This window comes from Poecilia mexicana, unplaced genomic scaffold (assembly GCF_051168715.1).
Source record: "Poecilia mexicana isolate PSO_F unplaced genomic scaffold, ASM5116871v1 scaffold_14, whole genome shotgun sequence".
Lineage (NCBI taxonomy): Eukaryota > Metazoa > Chordata > Actinopteri > Cyprinodontiformes > Poeciliidae > Poecilia > Poecilia mexicana.
The window spans coordinates 7,497,258-7,524,943 of NW_028263383.1; the positions used below are offsets into that span (position 1 = coordinate 7,497,258).

General features: G+C 37.9%; 1 protein-coding gene across 1 annotated transcript in view; it reads right to left on the reverse strand.

Moving 5' to 3' along the window:
- The window catches only part of rxfp2a (relaxin family peptide receptor 2a), a 125,614-nt gene that overhangs the window by 67,238 nt on the left and 30,690 nt on the right, over positions 1-27,686 (reverse strand). The window contains exon 3 of the mRNA XM_088012602.1: positions 4,839-4,982. Coding sequence (XP_087868728.1) covers positions 4,839-4,982 — 144 coding nt within the window. The remainder of the gene's footprint in view (positions 1-4,838; positions 4,983-27,686) is intronic.

The following is a 27,686-nucleotide window of genomic DNA, read 5'->3' on the forward strand; positions in this document are numbered from 1 at the left end:
TTTTTTGTGCTGTCTTTGTTGTAATTTATGGATTGGGCTCTGCTAGTTACCCCAGTCTTCTAACAATTCACAACTGTGATTCATTAGACTGACTTAGCTCTTGTTCAAGTCACAACACTTTCCTGTATTCATGAACTCCTTTGCTTAATTCAGTCTGTCAAAACCTGCTGTTAATATTGTTTTTACATAACCAGGGTGAAACGGAGTCTCACAGACCTTAATTTTGGATTTGTTTGTTACCGTTTAGGAGGTTTCCATGCTGTCTAATTTTGTTTGTTTCAGAGTGAACCAGTCAGAGTCTCAGTTTGAATCTTTTGAAGCTAAAGATTAAGATAATTACAGTGAGGTCTGACTCCAAAGGCTGGTCAACATATTCAGCATATATAAATTATATAAATATCACTACAGATCTACAAGCAGCAAAAAAAGGCTTGCCTGCTGATTGAGTGTAAATTGTTTTGTCAAATGTAAATTTGTTTGGTGTCACTGTTGCAATTTTTTTAATTAATAGCTTAGAAACAAAAATAGAAACATAACCTCTTTAAATATCATATTTGTCCTTTAAAATGCTCCTCTGACAGGTTTACAATGATGTCCATTGAGTTATGTGATCTCGATAAATCCTTGTTGAAAATATAAATACTACAAAAGCCGACACTGTGGACTCATTGTGTAATAGATAAAAGAATTGAGGCTTGAGGATAATGTCAAAGATTAACATTTCTGTGTCTAGCCATGAGCAAGGACAGTTTGTTTTTGGAACAGGCTGTGATTTCTTTTTTAATCTTTTTTAAATCTTGACTACTTGTGCTTCTGTCCTAATGACCAACCGCCTCTTCTCTAACTCAGTTACTTAGTTAGCCATAAGTACACAAAGTGAATGTTTTTCCTCCCCCTTTCAAAGATAAAAACTCAAAGGTTTTTTTAAATCAGGAGTTACACTCGAACGTACTGTTCTCCAATTACAATTTCATTATATTTCATAATACTCAATCTATAGCCAAATTAAATAATCTTGAGTCTCACTTTATTTGATGAAACCAGATTTGAACAGATCAAAGAGTATAAATGACAGCAAATTTGAGCAAAATCATGCGACTTTTATCTTTACAGAGTTGATCAATTTAACACGGCATGAGCCGTGAGCTGTTACGATATAAATGGATCTGCAGAGTGAAACAATGGCCGTAATTGCTGACATTAAAATACTCTGGCCCAAATGACTCTGGTGGCATGCTTTATAAATAACAGCATGCCAGATCCAGCACTAACAGACCATGTTGCTTTGATGTTGTCAGTGACGGCTTAGTAACTTTCCGAAGTGCAAACTTTTAATCCGTAACTGGAGGGGGCCAGTTTGGCTGGGTTTGACGCCTCAAACTCAGATTTTTCCTATGTTTATGGACCCGCTGCTCAAAGAACACTAATGGCATAATGTTATGAGAGTAAATATCATAAATGGGGCTGTAAATGAACTTGACTTTGTGGCCCATGCTTTGACAGATTTATTGGTAGACTGTTCCCAAGGCTGTTATGAAACAGGGCCTTCTAGCAGAAACCATACCAATGTGCCTGGCATTTGTCAGCCAGAGGAGCTACAGCTATTTGCAGAACAGCTTCTCATTGAAGGGACACTTTGTCAAGTCCACTATATCTAAAATACCCACCGTCTGGAGAATATCCACCATTAATAGTTGAAAGGTGGTTAAAAATGTATTTTAGCGGCTTGGGACTAGACCTTTGAGAAAGTTTTTGAAAATAAAATGACATTCTCCTTCACTGTCAAAATAAACTATATTCAATGAAAATACAGTTTTACGGATTATTTGTATGTGTTCTGTTTACCATGTTTCCTGGCATACCAAATAATTACCATATTTTATGAATTAGTAACTGATTTTCTTCTTCTATATGAAGAAGCAAGTTGGGACCTGATCAAACCTCGTGTTGAGCCTGATAACCAAAGGCAAAAGTGTTTTTCCTTATAGAAAACTAAATAAAGTCCATAACTTGGAACTATGTAGCTGTACCTATTGCAGCCAGAACCTGGCGTTGTTCCAGGACAGAAGTCAGGAGGGATTGTAGCACCTGAAACTACAACATTGCTGGATTTAGTTTAGAAGGCCTTCAGTCTCCTTGAAATGTTTCTAAGTCCAGCTATAATTCTAGCAGTAACATTGCTATACTAGCAATTAATGAAGAATACACTATGTAAATAATACAAAATTAGATTTGATTGAGTTTAGGTTGTGGTCATTTCCCCTGCAGAGCACCTAGATGGCAGCTGCCTGTCATTGTTGAAAGCTTGGCAGCATACAGTGGCAGCAGGTGGGCAATTTCCTTCTGGGCACAAGGTTAAATTGGGAGTAGTCTCAACAGGTCATTGCTCAATTTTACATTCATTCATATACTGAAACTCGTCGACTATATGCAGTTAAAAAGCTGGAGGATGGAAGCTGGTGATGCAAGGACAGGCTGAATGATTGAGGTCAATTGACCTCTGCAAGTTGAGAAATCTAACAAGTAGCATTGTGCAGTCAAAATGAAAATGTTACATATTTAATTTTGGCCCATTTAAATATTTGCACTCACTGGCTGCAGCCTTATGAACAAGAAAAGTCTAATTATAATTCTGTTAGTTCATGAAGGGAAGCTTACACCTTAAAAGCTAAAGAGCAAAATCTAATTCAGAATAAGGACATTTTAAAACAATTAAAATTCTATCTAAATCTAACCCTAAATGTACAAAAACACACAACAGATACCACACTACTATTTATTGCTCAAATATGAACTCAGTATATGAATAAACTGAGCACAGCATATGACCCAACACTTATAGATCATCATCACTGCTCAGTTCATTGACATTTGCACAGCTCTACTGAAGTCTCTCTACGAGTCTACGGCATTTCAGATTTAGGTCTAGACTCCAGAGTTTAACTGGGCCACTGCTGAAATTGTCTCGTCTTTACCGAGCCGGTCACATTGAGGGTGATCAGTTTATGATGATCTTTAATGAGCAGCGCCTGCCTGCTTCTCTCCTTAAAGAGGCAGTATTACGTAGAAAGCCCAACGACTGCTTGCAGAAACGCTAGGTCACACCAGGAGCTGCCTTTTCCACAAAGCTCCAACCTGTAGCTGCAGTTTCCAAGCCGAAACTGCAGCTCCCAGAGCACCCGTCCCTTGGGACTCCCGCACACCGCTCCTTTAGACTATCAGCAGCAGCAATTAGCAAACACCTGGTGGAACTTCACATGTGGTGAGCTCGTTATACGAGCTAGTTCTCAGTGAAACGCTGGTCAAATGTTATTACAGAGTTAATAGAGGAATGTTGCGATGACACGCTGAAGGCGGAGCGTCAGAAACAGCAGCTTCTTAAAAAGACAGAGTCCCAATTTCAAGGCGCTAAATTGCGAAGTCAAATTTCTTTTCAGTCATGTTTTATATACAGCCTTTTTATAACAACTAAAGGTAACAGTCATTTGATTGTGCTATAAAATCACACTGTCTGGAAAAAACATTACACTACCTTTTTAAATCTTGTGGAAGCAGAAAGTGTGTGTGGAGTATCTCTACAACATTTTAGTTTTGGCCTTACCATTGTGAATCCACATTGTGGAAGGTGTCTTTGTAAGTTTGAATAATTTTCCAACGTGCAAACGAGCAAAACATGTTCATCATTATGCCTTGCCTGTTTTTTTCCACCCTTAAAAATAGCGCAATGGTGTACAAAATAAAAACCACTCTGAAGTCATTTTGACTGTTCAATTTTTAAAGATTTGCTCGCAAATCTTTAAGGGAGAAAGTCTTCCAGAGACAAAGCAGTGAGAAGAAACTGAGCAAGATATCAGCTTTCATTGGGAAAACAATTTGCAGGACATGCAGATATAAATCTATATTATTTTTCTTTCTTTTTTTTTTTTCTTTTTAAACAGTGGGAGCAAACTAGAGTACCAAGGGAGAACCCACACACTCACTGGGAGAGCATGCAAGCTTTATTTAGATGGCCCTCCCCCACCGACTGGAATTCATATCCTGACAAACTTGCTGTAAGGAAGCACTGCTAGCAGCTGCTCCACCGTGCCGCCCAGCTTTACAACCAGTATCAAAGAAATTAAGAAAAAGTATTACGTCTGAAAATATTATGTTGCAGATATTCTATATGTGGTTTCCTCTAGCCTTGGCATCAAAGTAACCCAGCAACCAGCCTTATTTTCTAATGTTTTTTGTTTAAAAAACACTTTATTTTTAACCCTAGAGACAGATATGCAAAAACTGAGACACTGAGTCTTTTCTTCAATTTTGACACAGAAAGGAAGAAGCTGCAGGTGCTAGAGAGAGAAATCTGCATTAATACAACCTATCACAGGTAGACTATATTACATTAAAATAGTCTCCTGAGTCAAGTTTTATTTTTAATACAGTGTTATTAAATATTCATAATAAATGAATATATTCATTATTAGGCAGGGTTTTACCCAGGCCTGTATTTATAAAGACTTATGCCATCCAATGGGGACAGATCTACCCAATCAATCACATTTTGCAGGCTGCTGCTACGTTAACACCCCCTGCCAGCGGCCGCTCAGGAAGTGATAAATTCATTAAGTTCATACATATGCAGAGGGCACCTGGGCTCCAGAAGCCAAGGAAATCAGATGTGCCCACTGAAAGAAATGATCACACTAGCTACAACCTTTTAAGAATCAGTGGTTCTGGTCAGGCAGTGAGCAATGTCATGGAAATGTGAATCTGAGCTGCAGAAGATTCCTAATTAGTTTTTTAGCATCGGCTACCTCTACCCCTCCCTCCATGTAGCTGAGCATCGTACTTACCACAGCGCCATTCATCCGCTCCATTGGGACAGTCTTTGTGTCCGTTACACTGCAAAGCTTGAGGGAGGCATTGACTCATGTTGCCACATGGAAACTGGCCAAGGGGGCATCTCGCCTCTTTCTCCGAAGTGCTTGCCACCAGAGCTGCAAGACATAAAAGCAGGAAAATTTGTCAAAGAGCAACTTAACTCTTTCGACTAAATCAATTCCACAAGTTGTTGCGGATTCTCACTGAGAGCACAAATATTTTCAACACCTGCAAATGATAGATTTTAATGAACGTGAGCTCTTAAATTTGTCATCAATATGTGAAATAAATAGCTTTGTGCTTAAAACTGCACCTCAAACTCTCTCAAAGGCTGTATTTTGTTTTTCATTGGTAACCATCCTATTTTGAAATTTTAAGATTTGCTTTAATTATTTATTATTGATTTTCTTTTGCGCTGCGAAAATCTAATGTGGTAGCAATTAGCTGCAGTATATAATCCTCATCTTGTGCGACGTCTGCATTTTGCTTGCTAATTTTGTCTCCCTTTTGAAAGTATTTGCTCAACCATAACATTGTTTTCAGGTTTTCCGATCGCTTTCATGGAGAGAGTTAAATAATCTAGCACTAAGGCATGCAAGACAAGAATAGATAACTCTCAGGAGTTCAGCGAATTCCATTGTACCGTAATGGTAAATCACCTGCTACAAAATATTTCACTGTGCATAGCTAGGAGAAAGTGGAATTGATTGGGTGCTGAGCCAAGTAAAAATCACAGAGCAGAATATGACTGTCATGGTCTGCAGAGGTCCCCACCTTTCTGCAAAATCAACAGCTAAAAATCAGCACATGATCTTGTCCTTCAGGTGAACTCAAGAATAGTCAATAGCTGTGGGATTTGGAACACAGTTCTAATACAAGCGTGCACCAATACACAAAGTAATAGTAGTGACATGGATAAGCAAGTATGATGAGTAAGATCTTAAATAGTCAACAGAGTCTTGACATCAACCCATTTACCCTTAAAATGGAGCAGAGACTATGAGTCAGGCAAGAAGTCACTCATGGAAATGTGGTCCATGAGTCCCATGAATACAAACTTTGAGTAAAGCCTTCAAAAACTGTGTTAAGTTGTTGTTATTCTACGTAGTTGGAATGGGTTGTCGTACAAAGTCATACATGAAGCCGGACAACAACTTTTGACAGAAAAGTGTATGTGTAAAAATAAAGGGGTGGTATTATGCAAAATCAATATTCTGAAGTTTTACATCATGTTATGCGATTCCCTCACCAAGAACAAAACCAAACTGTTTTGACTCATTCTTGCATGTTTGAGAATGAGTCTCCTGTGACAAACATGTGGGATGCCTAAAGGCTGCCTTTAAAAGAGAACACTGTCTGGAAACTGCTGGTATTTTTGGATGTTAATTGGGGAAAATGTCCACATCTAGACGGCACCGCCAAGACACCTTCAGTCAGCTGTAGTTGTCATGCCAGGCCTTCGCTTCCACCTTACAGTAAACAGTAAACTGTTTCATGTGACATTTATTCCTCATCAGGGATTGCGTTAAACTAAACGGGTTAAGTAGAGCAACGAGTCACAACGCCGTCCGTCATTGTTTTTGTCGTCTTCCGCCCTCATAGGCGCAGAATAAACCCTGCAACTGTGCAGTCTGTGCAGGTATTTCAAACAAACACTAGGATGTTACAGAAAAGTTTCACTCTGAGACTTGGTTTCAAAAAGAGCCAGTGTGAGAGACTCCAGTCACCGGTGTCGTGTAAATGTGTGACTGGTTTCTTGGGAGCGAGTCACAACAGCTCCCAAGAACGATTGTAAATGGCATCAATGAACGCCTTTGACCTAAAAAACTGATATTTTGTGATACATGCCACACTAAAATCAGTAATGCTCCTCCATGCATTTGTACTGCATGGAGAAGCAGTATTATGTTTTCATGATGTAAAGCACTTTTTTCTCCCTTGTTGCTGAAATGTTCTATCCAAATAAATTTGATTGATTGTTGTAATGATTTGCTGAAAGAGGAGTGTCAGAAAGGGTAGGCAGTTCTTAAAGAGTCCAATTTCCAGCAGGCAGTGGAGCTAATGTGGGAACTCAAATTTATTTTAAGTTGTTTGAAATTTATTTTAAGTTGTTTGAGATATAACCACTAGTGATAGTGATAGTTACTTGAGTTACTTGAGTGTGATATAAATTGGCAGTATGTACCAGGAACCAACATTTTAGGTTGGTTACATGTTTCTGTAGATCAAACACTAAACAATCTGACTGAAGCTTATTTAAAAAACAAAAATGTGACTTTCTATTTGTTGTATAAGGTGACTTCTCATCTCTTCTGTCTAAAAATCTGGGTGATATTTTGTGATATCACCCAGTAATCCTTTCGTTTCACAGTTGGCACTAAAGATTAAGGTTTTATTTGAAAAGCCATGATATTTTTGCCATCTAGTTTTACAACCTGATGACCTCAGGGTTTAAATGTGTATAAAAACACCTTCACCAGCCAACCTGTAATATGTACTGTAGGTGACCTGGGATATTCCTGGATCAAATAAATGAGCCTAAAACGATAAAGTTTTCATTTCTCTTCATTCTTGCATCATTTCCTATTTGGTGTATTTCCTCCTCACACTTAAAGAAGCATACCTTTATGGTTATTTATTTTTTCAGATCTCCCTCAGTGGCCGTGGCCATAAAGGGACATTAGCTTGAGGACACTTTTTGCTACACTAAACAAACAAAACGAAACATGTTTGCTCTTTGTATTAGTTAAGTTGCTTTTTTTTTTAATTCATTTGTATCTGCATTTTCATTTAGTTGTGTTGTCCAAATTAGAGTCAAGACAGAATGATCAGCTGAGCACTGGTCCATTCCAGCTCAATGATGCACACACTAGTGCATCATTGGCTCCTCCTAATGAGGCTGAAGTGTCCCAGACAACTCATTTGTGAACTTTTCTGGGCTCCCCTGTTAGCATTTCATGTTTGTTTTGCATAAGACAAAGTACTTTTTACCTTCTCCTTTCTCCTTGCTCAGCGGTAACCTGTATTTAATTTGCATCTGGGGGAAAAAAAAGGATAATTTGCCACAAAAAAGAATAATAATGATTACTGCCCCTGATGCACTTTGGCAGTGCTGCTAACCACTAATAAAGCTTTATTTTATTAAAATAACATTCAATATTATGATGATGAACGAATATTGGGAGAGAGGGGATTTCAAAAGACTGCAATTTAAACATGCCGTTTTAACTGCGTTTTAATTAAATTGAATTCTTAATTAGTGGGCTTAATGAGAGAATGATTTATGATCATAACAATTGGATTAAATTTAAGACAACCAGATCTAAATTGGACTTAATTCCTCTTATGTAAAAATGCTGCAAAGTGACATGTGTTTGGATTTGGCACAACAAAAATGAATGTAACATTTTCATTGTTGCTATCCAGTACCGCGATTTAAATTAACACATCCGACACAAACTGAACCAGAGCTTTTTGGCTGTGACTTCAAGTTTTCAATCCAAAAACCCGAAGAACAGAGGATTATATTGCTCCAGAGCTCTACTTTCTCTGTAATAAATCAATGCGAGCATCTGAATAAGATTTTAGCTCCAAGTTTGAAGGATTTGGCTCTAATGAATATTTTGGATGTGGCGCAGAGTGTAATTAGTATTGATGGATGCAATGTGCAGATGAATTATTTATCAAACTAAACCACGAGGTGTATAAATGAGAATTTGAATGGGGGACCTGATACACAACTCATGTAAACAGCATAATTGTGGTATTAAAATCTCAAACGTGTGAACAGTGGTATCTCTTTGCATGCATCCACTTAGTAAATATATTTCTGCTCATATTTCTGGTGCCAACTTGGAGGAAACAAGCCATGATTCAAACACCAACAAAACAAGCCTTTGACGTGTAATGAAAACAACATGTTAACTTATTTACAAATATATAATTTCCGAACTTTCCATTACCGTTCAAAGCAAGAAGTCATAAAAGAAAGATTTTCTTAGATATCCTAACATTTACAACAAACTTGCAGAGGTGGCAAAAAAACAAAAAACAAATAAAGCCTCTGCCATCCTGTCATATCTGAACTGGCAGTCTGTAACTCTGCTTTGTGCTTCTTTTAGCTTTCAGCAAATCAAATCCAGTGGTTCCGTCATCGTGACGATGGAACAAAGAAAACAGCCGTCCTGCCAAATTTAGGTAGAGTTTGTAGGTGAGCATCAATCATCTATTACTACAGTTTCTGGCCTTCACTAGTAGCACCCAAAGGAAAAATCTCACTCTCTGAGTTGCTAACCACCGTGATATGAAAGTGTCTGGGTCTGCTGCTTGGCACGGTGTAAGAAATTCACACTGGATTTTTGGAATTGCTTTTATAATAACAGCCGCCTCCTGCTTGATTTTCTTTATTTTCTTTCAGCCTGGTGAGAACAGCAAATCATGGGTAGGTTTGAGCGGAAAGTAAATCTACAACTTAATAATGATCTAAGACATCAAAGTTATGCGTAGATTCTTTAAATGATAATCTTCCAAACAATTTTTATTTTTATGACGGCCATTTGTATAAAAATGTGACACCTGCGCCTTGTTAAATGAGCTATATTGCATATGAAATACACTGGCAACATATACAATAAAGCCAGTAAAAAATCAATCTATGAGAAAGGGATATAAAAAAATATACTTTCAGTCCTAATAACAAACAACAATAATACACTTTTACTGCCTCCCTGGTGAAACTATTGTTTATTCTAATTTTAATATCACACTAACAAAAGGAGTAGAATAAAAAAAGCAAGAATAGGCATGGAAACAAACAAATTTTAAAGTTTATAAACAGATAAAAGGTAGGTATTTTATTTTAAGGCACCATTTCCAAAACAAGAAACTTTTCCAGGAAGCAATCCAGATTTCTGCAACATTATTACCCAATCCTGCATTTCTGGTGGGTAAACCAGGTTGTAAACAAATTAGAAAGGTATTAATTTACCAAATCAAGGCACTAGCAATGAGGAACCACCTTCTCATTTACTGGGTACTTCTAGACAAAGTGTTATATTAGGAAAGTGCTAATTATTTTGAAATTAATTGAATTTTCTAAAATTATAACTGTCTGGTTTCACTTCTGTTAACTAACTGTAGCCACTTTAAATCATTTGCGTACAGTTGTTTGTGGAGAAGGAGGGAATGAATCCTTCATTTAAAATATTTTAGGGGCATCATTCACATCAATTGTTGGGCACCAGATGACGCAGCAGCACCGATGTCACCCAATGCACATGGAGGGCCAGAAGTAAATTCAGCCCATTTATTTCTGTTGATCCAGCATCAATGTGCCTAAAGTTTGTGTCCTGTACGGTTGTACCAACCGTTCTAATAGAGAGAAAGATAAACGTTATTTTCGTGCTTCGAAGGTAGTTGGTCACAGGAGTTATTTTTTTTTTAATTACTGAAAAAAAAAGGAGAAAAGCGAATCAACAATCTACAGCTAAAAACAGGAGGTGCGAAAACGAACAACGCCAGAGTTTGCAGCACCACTTTCTAACAGGTAACGATCACATCATTTAAATTGTATTTTCAGATAATGGGCAGTTACTAAGAAAGCCAAGCATTCATATGTAAGGTAAGATTTATTATTTTTATGCCCTAACTTTGGTTGTCCCCAGAGTGCTAATGTTGTTAGCAGAGCTCAATGTTAAGCTCTGCTAAAATATATTATAAAAATATTAAAACAAATATAATGTTTATTCAGTGGGACGTTCATGCTAAAAAATAAATAAAAAAGCTAAATAAATTAAATATAACCTACCCAGCCATACAGTCACAGTGAGCTGTTACTATTCCCCCACATGTTTTGTGTCTGGACACAAACAGACACAAACACGGGATTTCTGTAGATCGGTGTGAATCGTTGACCTACATTGGACCTGAACCCAGCGTCCTACAGCGACTCAACATTAACGTACAAATCCAGCATGAATTTGGGTTTACAGAAGCTAAATACATTATTTACCAAAAATGTCTCTTTGGATAGTAAAGGTTTTCCACCCCTGTTCTACCGTAAAACAGTGTTTTTGTGTGAAATGACACATTGCGGGTTGAAATAAAGTCCAATAATTTGCCAACAGGAGTTCTAGTAACTCTGCCAATATAAAATAATAAAACTTTCCTAGACCTAAATGGGGCTAGATGTCAGACCTTCAATTCAAAACCAGGCAAGATCACAGCTTCCGATTAAAGTGTCAAGAAAATATTTAGATATCTGACCAGTCCAAGTAAACTCATCCAAGCACTTTCTTACAAAGGATTCCTGTCCAAACTCAACATTCAGCATTCAGGCTGCAGCAGAAATGTGGAGGGATGTTTTAGTTGTGTACATAACGATCTTCTGTTATTATTAGCTGCTTTTTTCATTTTTATAGGTTATTTTACTTCACCCATCTCTCTTTGGGTTTGTAGAATCTCGTTGAATTGGAACTGGGGCTCAATGAGTAATTACTGCTACCTGAAGCCTCAAAGGTATTCTGGTCCCCATAGGGGCCCATGACCTGCAAGTTTTGGATGAGTCCCTGCTCAAATGTCTGACTGAAATTGTTGAACCATCTTCTCAGCCTCCCCTGAGTAGAAGTTGTTCCCAATTACCTTTTTCCTTGCCTGCTTTGTTCCAAAGTCATTTGTCAGTGTTATTATAGCAAAGTATTGAACAGATCAACATTTTTCTAAGCTTAAATGTTTCTAATGGGGCCATTGACATAAAAGCCATACCAGATATGGCAACATGTAATCCACACATACAAAAAAATTTAAGCAAATTAGTCCACAAATGAAGTCATAGGTAGAAAAAAATCTGAAAGCCACACATGCAGGAAGCAGACGCATCAAGGGACAGAAAATCCAGAAACCAGCCATTGGGAAAGCATCCCTGCTGCCATGTCCAAATCTACATCAGCTGGTTTCATATTAACAGATGGCCTATTAAAATGCTTCTCATTACCAAAGTGTTACAAACACATACTGATGTAAATGGTTACAGCTGCCTTTCTAATTTCATGAATAGTCCAGCAAGTGCTGTTGGGACTTTACTCTGGAAGCAGAAAGAATATATTTTGACCATAAAGTAGCCAATTCCAGAATCCAATCATGAGATTTCTAACTGAAGAGTCAAAAGAGTTGTTAAAAGTTAAGAGTTGTCCCAGAGCAGTAGCAGAGAACTCCAGGAAGCCATGGAAATAGTGGGGAAAGTTTCTCACATGTAAGCAATAAGAAATGCACTCAAATGCATTAGTGTCTATGCACAGGACTTCACTAGTGAAGGAAAATCAAGTTGGAGCTTTGCAAATGTTTGCTGGAGAATACTTGAACAAGTCAGGAAAATACTGGGAGAAACTAGTTTGGTCAGGACAAAGCTGAACTCTTTGGATGTTATTGCACACACTGTGTTAAGAGGAAAAATGGTTTTGCACATCACATCTGCAATACCATGCCATGGGTGGTTCAGTTGTTAGAGCATGCAGGCCAAGTGCAGAGGCAGCAGTCTTTGACGCGGTTGTTCTGGGCTTGATTCCCAGTTCCGGGTCACCTTCTCATCTCTCATCCCTATTTCCTGTCCACTTGCTATGCAATAAAGTGAACTAGTTACAAAAAAATCTATAAAAAGGTTAATAAATCACACCTGAGCAATGCACATAACTATTTTTTCTGCACAGGACACATCTTAAAGATGTTTGAAAAATAGGGTTTTACTCGAGGTATTTAATACATTTCTGTAATTATCTTCTATACCTTGTCCATATGTCACTCTAAATGTACCACCAGATGTTGGCAATAACCTTAGCAATGCTCATATAGAAAGAAATGAAAGAATATTACTCCACCGCTGTTGTAGGTTAAAACTGAAGTCAAGGGCCCCACTAGAAATATTTAAACTCAGAAAAACATTGATGTCACTTCTGACCTTCAAAGCACAACTCAAAATTCATCTGCTCAAGTTAACCTCCTCACTATGATTTTTTTAGCTTTTTCGTGGCTTTGTGATTGTATAGCCATTTTTTATTGTTTAATGTTGTTTAATGTTTCAGTGTTTTAACGTCTCATTGGGTGTTTTGAAAGGCACTGAAAAACAAAATGAATTATTAATATTATTATGCTAGTTGTATGGAAATTCCCCTTTTGGACTTAGTGAACGCTATGAAATTGCAAAGCGATCCTCAGAGTGACCCATTTTTTCCACAACTGTTTGTGGGAATAATTTGCAATTCTAAGCGCTTTATATACCTGTGACTATTAAAGTGAAATTCATAGGCACTGCCAATTGTAATCATGTTAGCTCCGTTGCCTTTCCTATATATTTCCACCATAAAGTAATTCAACATACATTTAAAAATAGTGAAATTATTTTAAGCTAATGCCACTCAAACATGAGAACAATTCAGAATGAAATCACAGTAATTATAAACATTTTCAAAAATAAATATGCAGCAATGATGTCCAATTTAGTGGACTGATAACTTGTTTTTGCTTCATCTCACCTGCATGAAAGTATTAAGCCATCATCTAGAGTCTGTAGATCCTCACTGCATGTTGTCAGTCATCTAACTGAAATATAAACTTGCAGGACGCCACTTCTCAAAGACGGGAGTTCAAAACCCCTGCAGTGAAAGCACTCAGAAGATATTCACAAGGTCTTTGCATTTCTGGCTGACTGCCAGTCAAGTGGATTTTTATTTTTCACTTGCATTGCACAGTCAAAACCTGGCAATTTATGGAATGACATATTTAAAGTCCGGTAAAGTGGACTCACACATTGACAAATTGACAACTTCTGAAAAGCTGTCCACAATGGTAAACACTCCAGTTAAGTCATTTAATGCATAAATCAGCAATTTCCTAGTAAATTCATAAGCAGTCACTTACTCAACAATTAAATGTTATTTATTCTTCAAATATTTCCAGTAGGTGTAAATAAATCCTGCCAACAACGGTTTGCAACGCTGCATTGGAGATCAGATTGTGAGGCATTCACAAACAAAACATGCCGTTTCAAAAAGCCTTCAGAGAATGGGCTAGGGTTAAAAAGACTTTTATAAAGTGATGTTGAGACAAGAATCAGGATTTGTGCATATAAAATATTCCTTTGCACTGCGATCCTCTGCAGAAGTTCAGAGTACAAAAAAGGGGGAGTCTTTGCTGGGCGTATTGCAGTGACATGGCACTGAGCTGGCCTGGCGGTGGCAAAAAAAATAAAGTCACTTTGCAACGTTCTGGAGCCACCTGTTGCTCTCAAGGCTCTCCACAGTGGTCCTTCATAATGTGCGCTCAGCTGTGTTTTTTAGTGTGAAAGAAATAAAGTAGCTGTTTCTAAGCAATTTTTCAGTGCTCTCTCTTGTTGTATTTAACCAGAATTTTCATAACAGAATTTTACAAGACTATTCTTCTTTTTTAATTTTTTAGGTCTTTCTTTTTGTCAATAAGCTGCCAAACTGTTTTTTTCCTTCAGTTTCTAAAAAGAATGAGCACTGAATTAAAGGAAAGTTTGTCATCTTCTTGTAAAAGTTATTTAATCTGAAACCAATCATGTTCATTTAATTTAATCCCTAAAAAGCATAACAGTTATAGTAGGGGGTTTATAAAACTTTATAACTTCTCCTCTCGCCAAATTGTATTCAGTAGCACTGAGGGTAAAAATGTCTCCGGATTGATTATTCCCCATATCTTCCAAGTAAAGATTTTGCCACACATTTTTGTGACAGTTCAGACAGCTGTTCTTGACCAGCCAAAGCAGATGATGATGTGATGACGCATCTCAGACAAAGTTCCTGAGAAGCTACATGTCTGCTCTTGTTCCTCCTCTCTTTTAATCTTATCAGTGACCATCTGTCATCATTTAAATTTTTACTTTAATCTTTTTGCATTTAAGTTAATGACACTGTAGAAATATTTGAAGATGAAAGATCGCCTCCCAAATTTCTTCAGAGCAAAAAGATACAATAAATGATATATTTATGTAGCGTTCTGTGTGATAAGGTGCCCGCTAATTAATTTTGCCTGATTAAAATCACTCTGCCTTAGTGGATTTAATAGGTTATGCATCTTTTAGGCTGTAATACAGTCTCCACTCAAAATCTGATAAAAAAAACTAGAAATGAAGAGTGCAGAAAATTTGTTTGACTGTCACAACAAAGAGGCAATCTTAAAACTCAAAGCTTCTCAATGCATCTTGCCATCTGCTTGGTGCAGTGTGTTGAATACAGAGATGGACCGACCTTCTGGTGTACCCAGCATTGCTTGGTGGGTCGATGCACATTTATAGTCCGGCCAAAGGCTGTCATAATATAATTTAATGAAAAAAGTTTATTATAAATCATTTTTATTGACCAATTTGACCTATTGGTTCATTTTCATGAAGGAGATTGGGCGAATCCAATGAAATCGCTCAGTCCTTCTCTGCCCAACCTTATAAATTTTGACTGGGATGTTGGTAGCCCACACGTAAACTAGTACAGAGTCGGAGAACACTGGGATAAAACAGGAATGATGATGGAATGTTTTGGGATGTGTGGGGAAAAAAACAATAACAGTAGAGAATTAAAACAGAACACGTGAAAACAGACAGAAAACAGAATGCAATTTAAAAATTATAAATAACATTTATAGGAAGTCATCTTTTTTGGTGTCCAAGCAGACTTTTACACATGAAGAACCTCTTCCTTTGTAGATCTGCTCCTGCCTCAGGCAACACTTCAGACTAATCACTTCAGACTTGTCAGGTGCCAGATAGATAACAATCTTATGGTCCTTATAGTGGAGAAATTTCCAGGGCATCCACAGCAAAGAAAGATGTAGATAGAGACAGTTGAGATCTACTTATTTAAATATTCTACATAAAGTGAAACAAAGAGTTTGTCTCTGACTTGTGAAGACAGGTGATACATAGAGCAACATTGAAACTGCAGGAGCACTGAAACTGTCATAGAAGAGCAGCAGGAAATAAGCAGACAAGTTAAATGAAGCTGAGCAGATCAGCATGAATTGGAAACAAAATTACATAAACACTTCCTCATTAAGCTTAAATGATTTGTAAATTTGCCCCTTCTGGGTTTGATGAGAAACACAATTATTTTAAGGTAATGTTAAGCTCATTTAAGCTGCTAAGAAAAAACTGAAAACAATTAGCTGTTTTTACCGTCATTGCGTTTACATCGTCTCTGCCGTTACTCTCCTTTCCTTTCCAAAGCTGTGGAGTGTGGCGTTGGTCTGTCAACAGTTTGTTTGCTGCTGACAGACAACAGTATGTTATTGTGTCTGAGAGTTACAGACCACCTCTATCGGGAAAGTCATGCTCTGTTTCTCATTTGTGTATTATTCTCTGAATAAAACAGTTTCACTTGCACATTGGAAATATTTCAATTGCTGACACTGCTAGGCACAGCCTCCACCTACACCTAGACAGTAATAGATATTATTAAGTCATGAAGCATCTGCCGTCTGGTGTGTCTGGCGCCAAACTTTGACTGGAGATCAAACATTAGAAAATGTTCAATATCAGTAACTTACTGATGAACCAAATAAATGGAAGACAAACTTGAATTCCAAGTAGATCTCTGGTTGCTCAACATTTGGAAGTGTGGCCAACACGGACTGAATGTCTTTGTTCATTTCCTCATTGCCAAGTTGCAACCATAGGCAGCCTACAATTCATAAACACTGCAGAAACTCGACGTCATTCACAATTTCTCCTTCTGTTCACTGATTGGCCAAGATGAAGTTCTGTCACAGAAATCGAGCTCAATGTGAGAAATTCCAGGCAGAGCACTAAAGGGAGTTGAGAATCAAGTGGAATTGTGAAAGAAAGCAATACACAGGCTAATAAAAGGGTATTCATGCAAATTTAAGACTACATTAAATTACTGGGAATTTTTTAAATAATAAAGATTCTTTAATAAAAAAAATAGCAATAACAATAAGGTTTTCACTGAGTTCAAAAACAACATAAAAATATTCTCCAATAAATTTTATGGCTGGCAGGTTCCTGACTCTTTCTCCTCTGTCTGTCCTCTGTCATCTTCACTGGAATTGTGTGAATGTAAGCCAATTGTCTCTTCTCTCAGACACAATAAAAAACTGGACAAAAGTGAGGAGTCCTACAGTATGTCTCACAGGTTCTCGGTTTTTATAGGAAAGGATTCCATTTATCTGAAGCTTGAGCTGGACATGAATCATGTCTAAATTTATTTCTTGCTTTGATTCTGACTCAATTTATATTTTTCTGAGCCAAAAATGTGGAAGTTCACCACAAAGGGATTAAAAAGGGGTCATGCAGGTCATTGTTTCTGCAGTGTGAATAAGGGCTGAAAATGGCCATGTGAAAAAAATATACATGAATATTTACCCTTTTCACTTTTTGTTGTATTACAATTCCAAACCTCAATTAATTTTACTAACATCTCATGTTCCACCTCACAGGTATGCATCATCAAAGAATGTATAATCATGGATAGAATACAAAAGTATGAAAACTTGAACCTACACTGACAGACAGGACAAAGAAAGCATTAAAACAGCCCAGGGTAACACCAGAGGAGCTGCAGAAATGCAAAGGTTCAAGCTGGAGAGTGTGCCGACAAGAGGACTATTAGATGTGCACTCAACACATCTGGTTTTATTGGATAGAAAGTCACTGTTAAAAAGCACTTAAAAGAAAAAAGTTTAAAGTTTCCCACAGGCCAAGCTGAGAATACGCAGAGGTTCTGATCAATTGGAACCGAAATAAAATAAGTAAATAAATAAAAGACAACAAAACACCACACCAGTCAAAAAATCCCAACCCAAATGTGGTGATTTCAGCATCATGCAGTGGATCTGCTAAGCTGGTTAGTTGATGAGAAGATGGATGGAGGTGAATACAAATACACAACATACTTTTCAAATTTGCATTTGTTTCAGATGAGAGGGTATTATGCAATATCAACTTTTTCAAATTTTTGATTTAAGCTTTTCAATATGCAATTAATTAATTACATGGTAAGTTAAAAAGAGCCTAATTTACATTCTGATTAATGTTTTTTGAAAGGAAATTTTGTTTACAGAAACTCGATCCACTTTTATGGTACTTGTGTGTATTTTTCTTAATTTCTATTCCATTTATTGTTTTTAGTTGATATTAAATTATCTTCCACTTCCAAAATTAAAATGTATTCGTCTTCGAGGGAGCAAAAATGCATTATCATGCCTCTTCTATTATATTACTTAAAAAAAAGGTCTCAAAACAACAATATTAACGTTTATCACAATAATTACCGGGACAATTTCTCGTCTTGCAAATTACGCATACGGGCGCCAAAGCGATGGTGGAACAATTCTTTCTAGTCAGCACTTTAACAGCCCTCTGAATGTGTAAATGATATAATCAATAACAGATGCACAGCACCGGTTAGGGTCCTCTCCTCTCCGCTCACACACACACACGCACACACACACACACAGACACACGCAGACACACTAAAGGTTGAGCTACAGTGGCGCCTTCACAGGTTTGAGTTGAGAGCGCGGGAGCCGAGCAAACTGTGTGGCTTTTCTCCTTGACTCACACGTTGGCGCTACAGTGCGGGGCGCGAAACTTTTCATTTGAATCGTGTTGTCATCTGATGACAGGGAGGGAAAGATGGAGAGACAGGAAAGAAAGGCGGAAGACGGAGAGAGATGAAAATGTAGTAGGGATGAAAAAACTTCTCAAAGTGGTTGAAGAGGAGGTTTGTAAATATTCAGCTTACTTTAAGTTAGAGAGCTCACTGTTGTCTTGAACTGTGTACTGCATTCATAATAGATTATAACACAAAAAAGAAGCTTGTTTATTTTTTTTGTTATTCAGACAGTAATAATTTAACATTTAACTAAATAGTGAAACAGAAATTATAGAAGTTGGTAGTGATAAACTTGAGTGTATCTGATAAGTCTGATCAGATCCAACGTCCAGTCGGTGACTGCTATTCAACAATATTTCAAATCAAAATTCCATGTTTTACGTGCGGTTTTCTGATGTATTTTTCTAATTGTGAGGATGGAGAAAAATAATAGAAGGGAGGCTGAGAAAGAATCAGGACAGACTGGGGAAGGCAACAGGTTGGTCTAATATTAGGCACAAGTTGGAACAGTCACTTAAAAGTATGTTAGCAAGATCTGTAATTTGCTTAAAGTGATTAAATCATGCTTGTTTGACCATAGAAAAGAACACATCCAGTTAGCGGTGATCTCTATTGAAAACTGTTTTGCATTGCAATCCGTTTCACTCTTGACAAAAGGGCGAGTGCAACAGGACAACGTGCGACAATTTTAGTGTTACCATTCTTCCAGAGAGTCCAGGTTGTTGTTCAGGGGTCAATAATGCCACATTTTCACAACAGAAAATGTATCGAGCACTGGATGCTGCTGGTACATTTGTTATATTATTACACAATTTTGTGTCGTTTTTAATGGAACTGGTCACCCATATGCAACATGAAATAAAAGTTGTTGTTTTTTTATAAATCCAAGAATAAGTCAGATTTACACACCTGCACAGCTTCTCCTCCTGAGGATGAGAATGAGTCAGGTAGAGAGAGACGCTGCAGGAAATGTGAATGGGCGCGGGTGATGGGAATGAATACAGCATGAGTTTTACATAAAATTACTTTACATACAACAAGCTCTGGGAGTGTGTCCAGAAACAGCTTCTGAACATTTGATCTGGCCCAAAACCAAATCAAGAAATTTGTCCATAACATATTCACATTATTGGATTTCTTTTTTTCTTCTTCCATTTGCGTACAACTATTGCACACAAAGCTAAACTCATCCTAGTCTTATTTCTTTGTAAGGACTGGACAATGAGAGCCAATTTCACCTTCTCACCTGCTGTCTCTGCAGGGGAGCAGGACAATGCACTAACGAAATTAGATTCCTGTCCCACTGAAATCACTCACGGTAGTGTGTGGAGAGTCCACAACAGGTTTACTGGAAATTCAGACAAACATTTACAACAAAAGTGTAACTTAACTGTTACCTATTAATAAAACTGTTGCCTTGATTTGTAAACTGCTATAAATACAGAGTAAAAAAAAATACAAAAGGAAGTTACAGCGGTGCCTTTTAAAGACAGCATTAAAGCGAAGAAAAAACAATGTTATACGAAGACATGACATGCAGATATAGTCTTTTAAAGTACCTTTAGTCTGAGTCTGGGTCAGGTGGATGAGCAAAAAGATTACAGGTATGTCCATCCTGCACCTCCGAAGTTTCTCTTCTGAAACGCCCAGGTCCGATTCAAAGGATATATTCTCCTCCGTAAGAAGAAAAAATAAATAAATAAAACACAACCACAATAAAGGGCGAATCAGAAAGTCCCGTTCCGTCCCAATAAGAAAAACAACAATATTCTGCTGCGTCTCAACGAAGCCAACATTTAGCGCTCAGTAACTTGAGGAATAAATTGAATCCGAGCAGAGACGAAGCGAATCTGTGCGTAAAGACAGCAACATCCTGTCATCCGTAAAAAAACAAAGAGCTCAGAGCAGACACGCGTTCTTCGTCCTCTCTCTCTCTTTCTCCCACACACGCAGTCTGTATCTCACTGCACAAAGCAGCAGGTTTGACCTAATCTATTTCGTTTAAACACAGAGCTCGTGTTTTTTTCAAACAAATTGCGCCCTGCTGTGACATTTACGGCATCAGTCCGGCGCTGCGTGCTCCTCTGGCTGCCCATGTATGGCACACCTGACTTAATAAAGTTGGCAGCTGCAGGGACAAATAAACTGACTTCATTAAGTGCTGGTTTCAGAGTTGCTGCAATAGACAGACCTGTACCAGGTGTGCAGTGGTTAGAGCACAGCAATCCTAACAAAATTATATTGAAGATTGTGGTTGTGTCATTACAAAATGTAAGAATACAAGTGGTGAATTGACTTTTGTCAAGAAATGTGTTTTTTTTTTTTTGTTTTTTTTAAGAATTTGGTTCAGGTTTTCACATTGTTTCAGTTTTTCAAAACTCGCTTAATCATGAAACAATAAAAGAGAGGAATTAAATGCAGATATAATTGATATCTATTACTGTACTGGACATGTTGCATCTATTGTGTGACGCACTAAGAATCTGAAAAAGGGAAACCATGTTTTGCTGTTAATTGTCAACACAACGACAACTACATGACAAGGTCCAAGGGTATCACTTTTAACTGGTCAGCAAAAAATATGCAGGAGGAAAGCAAGTGAATTAAAAGGGAAAAATAAAAATAGCTGTCCAGGGACCATCCAAAGCAAAAATCACAAAGGGACCATGAGGAATCCAGCGAGTGGGAACAACAGGTACAGAGACTGAGAAAAACAAGAAGTGTTTATATTGCGGAGCTTTCTTACAGGAATCCAAGACAAGTGAGTAAATGAGCAAACAAGAGACACCTGGGGATGCTGGGAGCCGAGAGGCTGAGGGAACTGAGTAAATCAGGGAACACGGAAACTAGTAAACATAAACACAACGCTGACCCAGGAATACACAGAAACTCTTAAATACTAGAGATTAGGACATGATTAACAAAAGACACAAGGGAACAGAAAAAACATACAGAATGCTAAAGTCTGGAACCAACATCATGAGGAATCTTTCTGAAAGGAATGAGCTGCATATGAAAAACCAAGAGTAACAAATCTAAAAATAAAGCAAAGAAAAACCCAAATATCACAACTCTCATTTGCATATAGTGAACAGAACATACAAATAAGTGGTTTTCCATGGTACAAACAAGCTGGGGAATCTATGTTTGGTACAAAAATAATCCAGTGTTTTTAAAATAGGAATCGCATGAAATGAGTCCCTGGTTTTATAAAACCCCACAATAAGCCCTCAGTAGCCTATCTTTTAGCACTAGCTAGGAATCCGCCATTAAAATGTATGTATTTTTTATTTATGCAAGTATGATCGTGCTGACCCGTTGGTGGAACGATGCCCTCGATGGTAAACCATTATGTTACCACTGAGTTTGTAATTAGGACAAACATAATTAAATAGCCAGGTCAGAATTAAGAATATAAACACCATCTGATTTAATAACTTCATTCTGTGCGAGTCTGAAGCCATTACAAAGCTGTGTCCCCGTCTGAGGACACTAAATTTACTGAAGAACAAAAATGTATTGTTCACAATGACAGTGACCGTAAAGAAGGAAATTGATCAAAATCCCTAAATCTTGGAATCTGTGGTTTGATCTCGGGATGTTTTGTTGTTTGTTTTATACTAACAGAACCAATTCAGCTGAAAGAAGCTGGCTCTGTTCTGCTTCAAGGAAAAACACAGTCCCGCTGGCGAGATGCATCAGACTTACTGAGAGGTACACAAACCAAGAGACTTGCAGCTGTGACTGCAGTGCTGCTAATTGTCATGTTTCATGTTTGATCTTAATAAAAAAAGGTCCAACTGACTTAATGGACAGTAATGTTTGTTTTTTTTTCTTTGCTTTCAGGAAGACATTTAATAATGTGCATCCCTGAAATGTTGAACTTTGCAAGCTTCTAGTCTTTAAAAAGAAGACATTCATTTAGCCCTATCATTAACTATATAATGTATTTATTTAGGCAGTATAAATATTGCATTCAAAACAAAATCAGCAAGTATCTAGATAGATATCATAGCCAAGAATTGCAACATATGAGCATTAACTTTAAAAAAAACTAAACAAAAACATTCAACCGTTTTAGGAGGAAAAACTTCACAAAAAGTTGAAGTCCGTCATACTTCGTAAAGCTCATTTGGTCAGACTCAGCAGGACTGCATTTTGTCCAAAGATTATCCTTTTTCCCCCTTTTTAAAATTACACTCATAATTTTTCATGGTTTGGAAAACTTTGCATAACTCTGATGTGAAACTGGGGAGCACTTAATTCTTTTTCCTTTACTTCTTTATGTAGCATTATGTATTAGTCAGAGTTTCAGTCCTCAGGTACGACTGCCCTGCATGTTTTAGGGGTTTCTGTTCTGCCACACACCTGACCTGCATAAATAGGTGAGCAACAGGGTTTTGCAGCATTGTGGCATGCAAAGGAGATCATGCAATCATTTGAATCAGGTTATGGAACGAAGATCCATCTAAAATATGCAGGCCAGTGGCTCCTGGGGACTGGAATTGATAAATTATATTAGATCAGTGTTTCTCAACCCTGGTCCTCACCGCCCCCCTGCTCTGCATGTTTTAGATGTGCCTCTATTCCAGAACAGCTGATTCAAATGATTGCATGACCATCAAGTACTGCAGAAACCTGTTAATCACCCAGAGACACAATTCAGGTGTGGGGCAGAAGGGAAATACCTAAATCATGCAGGACAGGGGGGCGGTGAGGACCAGGGTTGAGAAACACTGTATTAGATGATTAATGCCTTACAAAAGAATCATACCTCTTGATCTTTTACATCAGTTTGCATTTTGTCACATTACTGCCCAAAAGTTCAATGGTTTTTTTTTATTGAGTTTTGTTTGACAGAAAATTGACCTATAATTTTAAAGATGAAGGAAAATGATACAAGGCTTTAAAATATCCTTCTACAAATCAAAATCTGAGAGTTGCAGCAAACATAGGTATCCACACCCCTTTCCCTAAATATAATCCAGTGCAACTAATTGCTACAGAAGTCACCCAGTTAGTGGATAGAGTTCACCTCTGTTACTTAATCTGTTCTTTGAAAGCCCAGAGGTTTCTTTGAGAACATAAAACATGCAGAATGATGAAGACCAAAGAACACATCAGGCATGTCAGAGAGAGCACCTTCGAGAGCTTTAAAGCTCAGTTAGGTCATAAATCAATAACCCGAGCATTGGACATCTCACACAGCACCCCGGGTTGCTGGTGTGTGTGTGTGTGTGTGTGTGTGTGCGTGTGCGTGCGTGCGTGTGTGTGTGTGTGTGTGTGTGTGTGCGTGTGTGTGCGTTTGTTTGTAATGCCTTGTGGGGACGATTTTCCTGACATATACTACGTTGTGGGGACCAAATGCTCCTTGTGGGGACCAGATCCTGGTCCCCACAAGGGGAAACCCTGTTTTTGGGTCAGGGGTCAGAGTTAGGGCTAAGGTATGAATTGAGTTTTGGTTAGGGTTAGGGTTAGGTATGTGATGGATAGGGTTAGGAAAAGGGTAAAGGTAAGGTTTAGGCTGTAGAAATGAATGGAAGTCAATGGAAAGTCCCCACAAAGATAGCAACACAAACGTGTGTGTGTGTGTGCGTGTGGGTGTGTGTGTGTGTGTGGCATGTTTTTGAAGAGCAGCTGGAGGGTGGAGACGAACAGAGATTACTTCGTGTCATGGGTGGTTCTAGACAGGGACGAACAGAGGTCAGCGCCCCTGTGGAACTTCTTCATGGAAAAATTATGTTTGTGCATTTATCCCATCCAGTCCAACTGAGCTTGAGCTGTTTAGCAAAGAATAATGCTTAAAAGGTTCAGGTTTGAGGTATTAAACAATGCTGCTAAAATACTGTAACGTTAATAAAAGATTCTTCTACAAAGACTCAGAAGCCTAAATACTAAGTTTGCCACACATTTTACTTATTTGTAAAAAAAAAAAAAAAAGCTGAATATGTCCATTTCCTTCCACTTCACAACTTTGCATATGTGTGTTGTCATATGTCAAATAATTTCAACAAAACAAAACAAAGTTTGGTTGCATTATGATAAACAACTTCAAGTGGTGTGAATTTCAATGTAAGGCACTGTGTAGTAAGTTTTGGTTTCCAATGTAGTCTAGAACTGGCTACTCTGTATTTTGTAATTGGATTCAAACTTTGTGTGAACTTTACAACAAACAACAACAAAAAAACATTCTGTTTTTATGGAAAAATACATGTTTCAAATAGCTTTTATGTCACAAAATTCCCAATTTCTGTTACAATATGGGATAATAAACAAAAATGCCAAATCTGTGGCAGGCAGAAAGCATCAACTGATGTTTTTATCTTCCAGAATAGATCGCATAGTTTAATCAGTTTGAGAAGCAAATCGTTCTGCACCAAACCCACAGGGTGACAGGCTATTAATTTTCGTTCCTAATTAGTTTCGTGAAATTACAGCTGTTGCGTTGAAGCACAAGAGGGCAGTTTTCCATGACAAGTGGGACAGAGTGGAAAAAACTGCATCTCTCAGTCAGCCTGAATGAAAAGCAAAACTAGTTGGAATTGTTGGCGAACAGGGTGTGAATGTTGGAAAGTGAGAAATTTTTATTTAATAAGGTTAAACTTTGAATAATGGCATTGTTTTTGAATTTGTAAAAATGAGCAGTTTTTGACTTAGTTGTGGGTGTTAAAAACAGGAATAATCAAAAGAAATGGATTTTGTGCAAACCATTTTCCATTGCAGCTACATTAAATTAAGGCAGATTAAAAGTAAAATACAATAAATAAATAAATAAAAATACTTGCATAATATCTTCTTAAAAGCCTGGGAGGATGAATAGTTGCCCAAAGAAAATATTAAGTTCTCTTGTATGGAAAAACAATGCAGCAACAGTTGCTTCAACAAAATGGCTTGTTTTTCAGTTTTACCACGATGCCTGGAGTTACAAACATGTTGTTTTGTAAGCAATAAGTTCTTTTATTGCCAGCATCTGTACAAAAAAGTAAAACAAGTACCTTTTGTTTGGACCATTTCAGGAACTTTCCAAAATAGGATCAACATCAGAGAAACATTTCATCATTAGACACACATATAAGGTAAGGTGTAAGGTAAGGTAAGGTAATTTTATTTATATAGCACATTTTCAGCAACAAGGCAATTCAAAGTGCTATACATGAATTAAAAGGAAATACAAACAAAATAACAAATCAAAGGAAAGAGCACAAAAAAGACGAAAGGGCACATTAGTGCAAAAGGCAACATTCAGACAAAACAAAGGGCAAAATGAAGACATGAGTGAAGGCGGTGACGTCAAAGGGCCACGAAAGCAGGTGGCTGAGCCTCCTGGCAAAGTCCGATAGAGGTGTTGTTTATCGAGGAATGATGTCCCTGGGAGCGCTCAGCTCCACAGATCCATGGATACAGGAGGGGGTGAGGTGGGAAGGAGCGTTATGTTTACATATCTTCAAGGAGAGTGGAAATATGCTGCCCTTCCAAGGCCACACGGGGAAAGACAATTCAGAAGCAGAATGTCTTAGGTCGGGAAGATTATAAATTTCAATCTTCCCAAAAGTCTCTCCGATACATCTCTGTAGTTTGGTCATTCCACTAAACTAAAACTAGCATCTTCTCCAAGATCGATTCCAACTCGTTAGTGAGTTTTAGAGTCCTCGTCTCTGTCCACACCAACAGTCCGAGTGTTCGCTAGTTCGGCCAAGTCCGTCACAAATTTGTCGATAATCCAGGAATCCACAAGCTCCAAACAGCAGAAATCCTGTTACCATGAATAAATCCAGGGTGAATCCCGCTGGATGTGTCCCCGCAGGACAAGAGGGCTCTCCTGTGCCCAGACTTCTTGTCGAAAATTTGATCAATTGCATTGAGAGATCGGTTGACCAGGTCCATAATTTGTAGATGTGGATGATGTGCAAAGAAAGGCTCCAAAAATATATATAAAAAAGACAGGACAAAACTATGAGGGGCCGTTTAGGACAAAATTTACGTTTTGTCTCTCACACACTACCAAAAAGTCTCGCATACTCCAAAAAAGTAGCCTCGCATACTCAAAAAAATTACGTTTCGTCTCTCACACACTACCAGAAACTCTCGCACACTCCAAAAATTACGTTTTGTCTCTCACACACTACCAAAAAGTCTCGCATACTCCAAAAAAGTTGCCTCGCATACTCAAAAAAATTACGTTTTGTCTCTCACACACTACCAAAAAGTCTCGCATACTCCAAAAAAGTAGCCTCGCATACTCAAAAAAATTACGTTTCGTCTCTCACACACTACCAGAAACTCTCGCACACTCCAAAAATTACGTTTTGTCTCTCACACACTACCAGAAACTCTCGCACACTCAAAAAAAGTAGCCTCGCATACTCAAAAAAATTACGTTTTGTCTCTCACACACTACCAGAAACTCTCGCACACTCCAAAAAAGTAGCCTCGCATACTCCAAAAAATTACGTTTTGTCTCTCACACACTACCAGAAACTCTCGCACACTCAAAAAAAGTAGCCTCGCATACTCAAAAAAATTACGTTTTGTCTCTCACACACTACCAGAAACTCTCGCACACTCCAAAAAAGTTGCCTCGCATACTCCAAAAAATTACGTTTCGTCTCTCACACACTACCAGAAACTCTCGCACACTCCAAAAATTACGTTTCGTCTCTCACACACTACCAGAAACTCTCGCACACTCCAAAAAATTACGTTTCGTCTCTCACACACTACCAGAAACTCTCGCACACTCCAAAAAAATAGCCACGCACACTAAAAAAAATACTAAAATGTCACACACACACAAACGTTAACTTTCTCGCACACATACACTGCTACCAAGCTCGCACATTCACAAACGTTAACTGTCTCGCACACATACACTAACAGCTCGCACATTCACAAACGTTAACTGTCTCGCACACATACACTGCTACCAGCTCGCACATTCACAAACGTTAACTGTCTCGCTCACATACACTAACAGCTCGCACATTCACAAACGTTAACTGTCTCGCACACATACACTGCTACCAGCTCGCACACACACACACACAGACGTTTATCTCTCACATACACAAGACTAAAGTTGAACACACAGTACTAAGACTCGTTTTTTGAATGTGTGAGAGCGAGACTTTTTTTGAATGTGTGAGAGCGAAACTCTTTTTGAATGTGTGAGAGCGAGACTTTTTT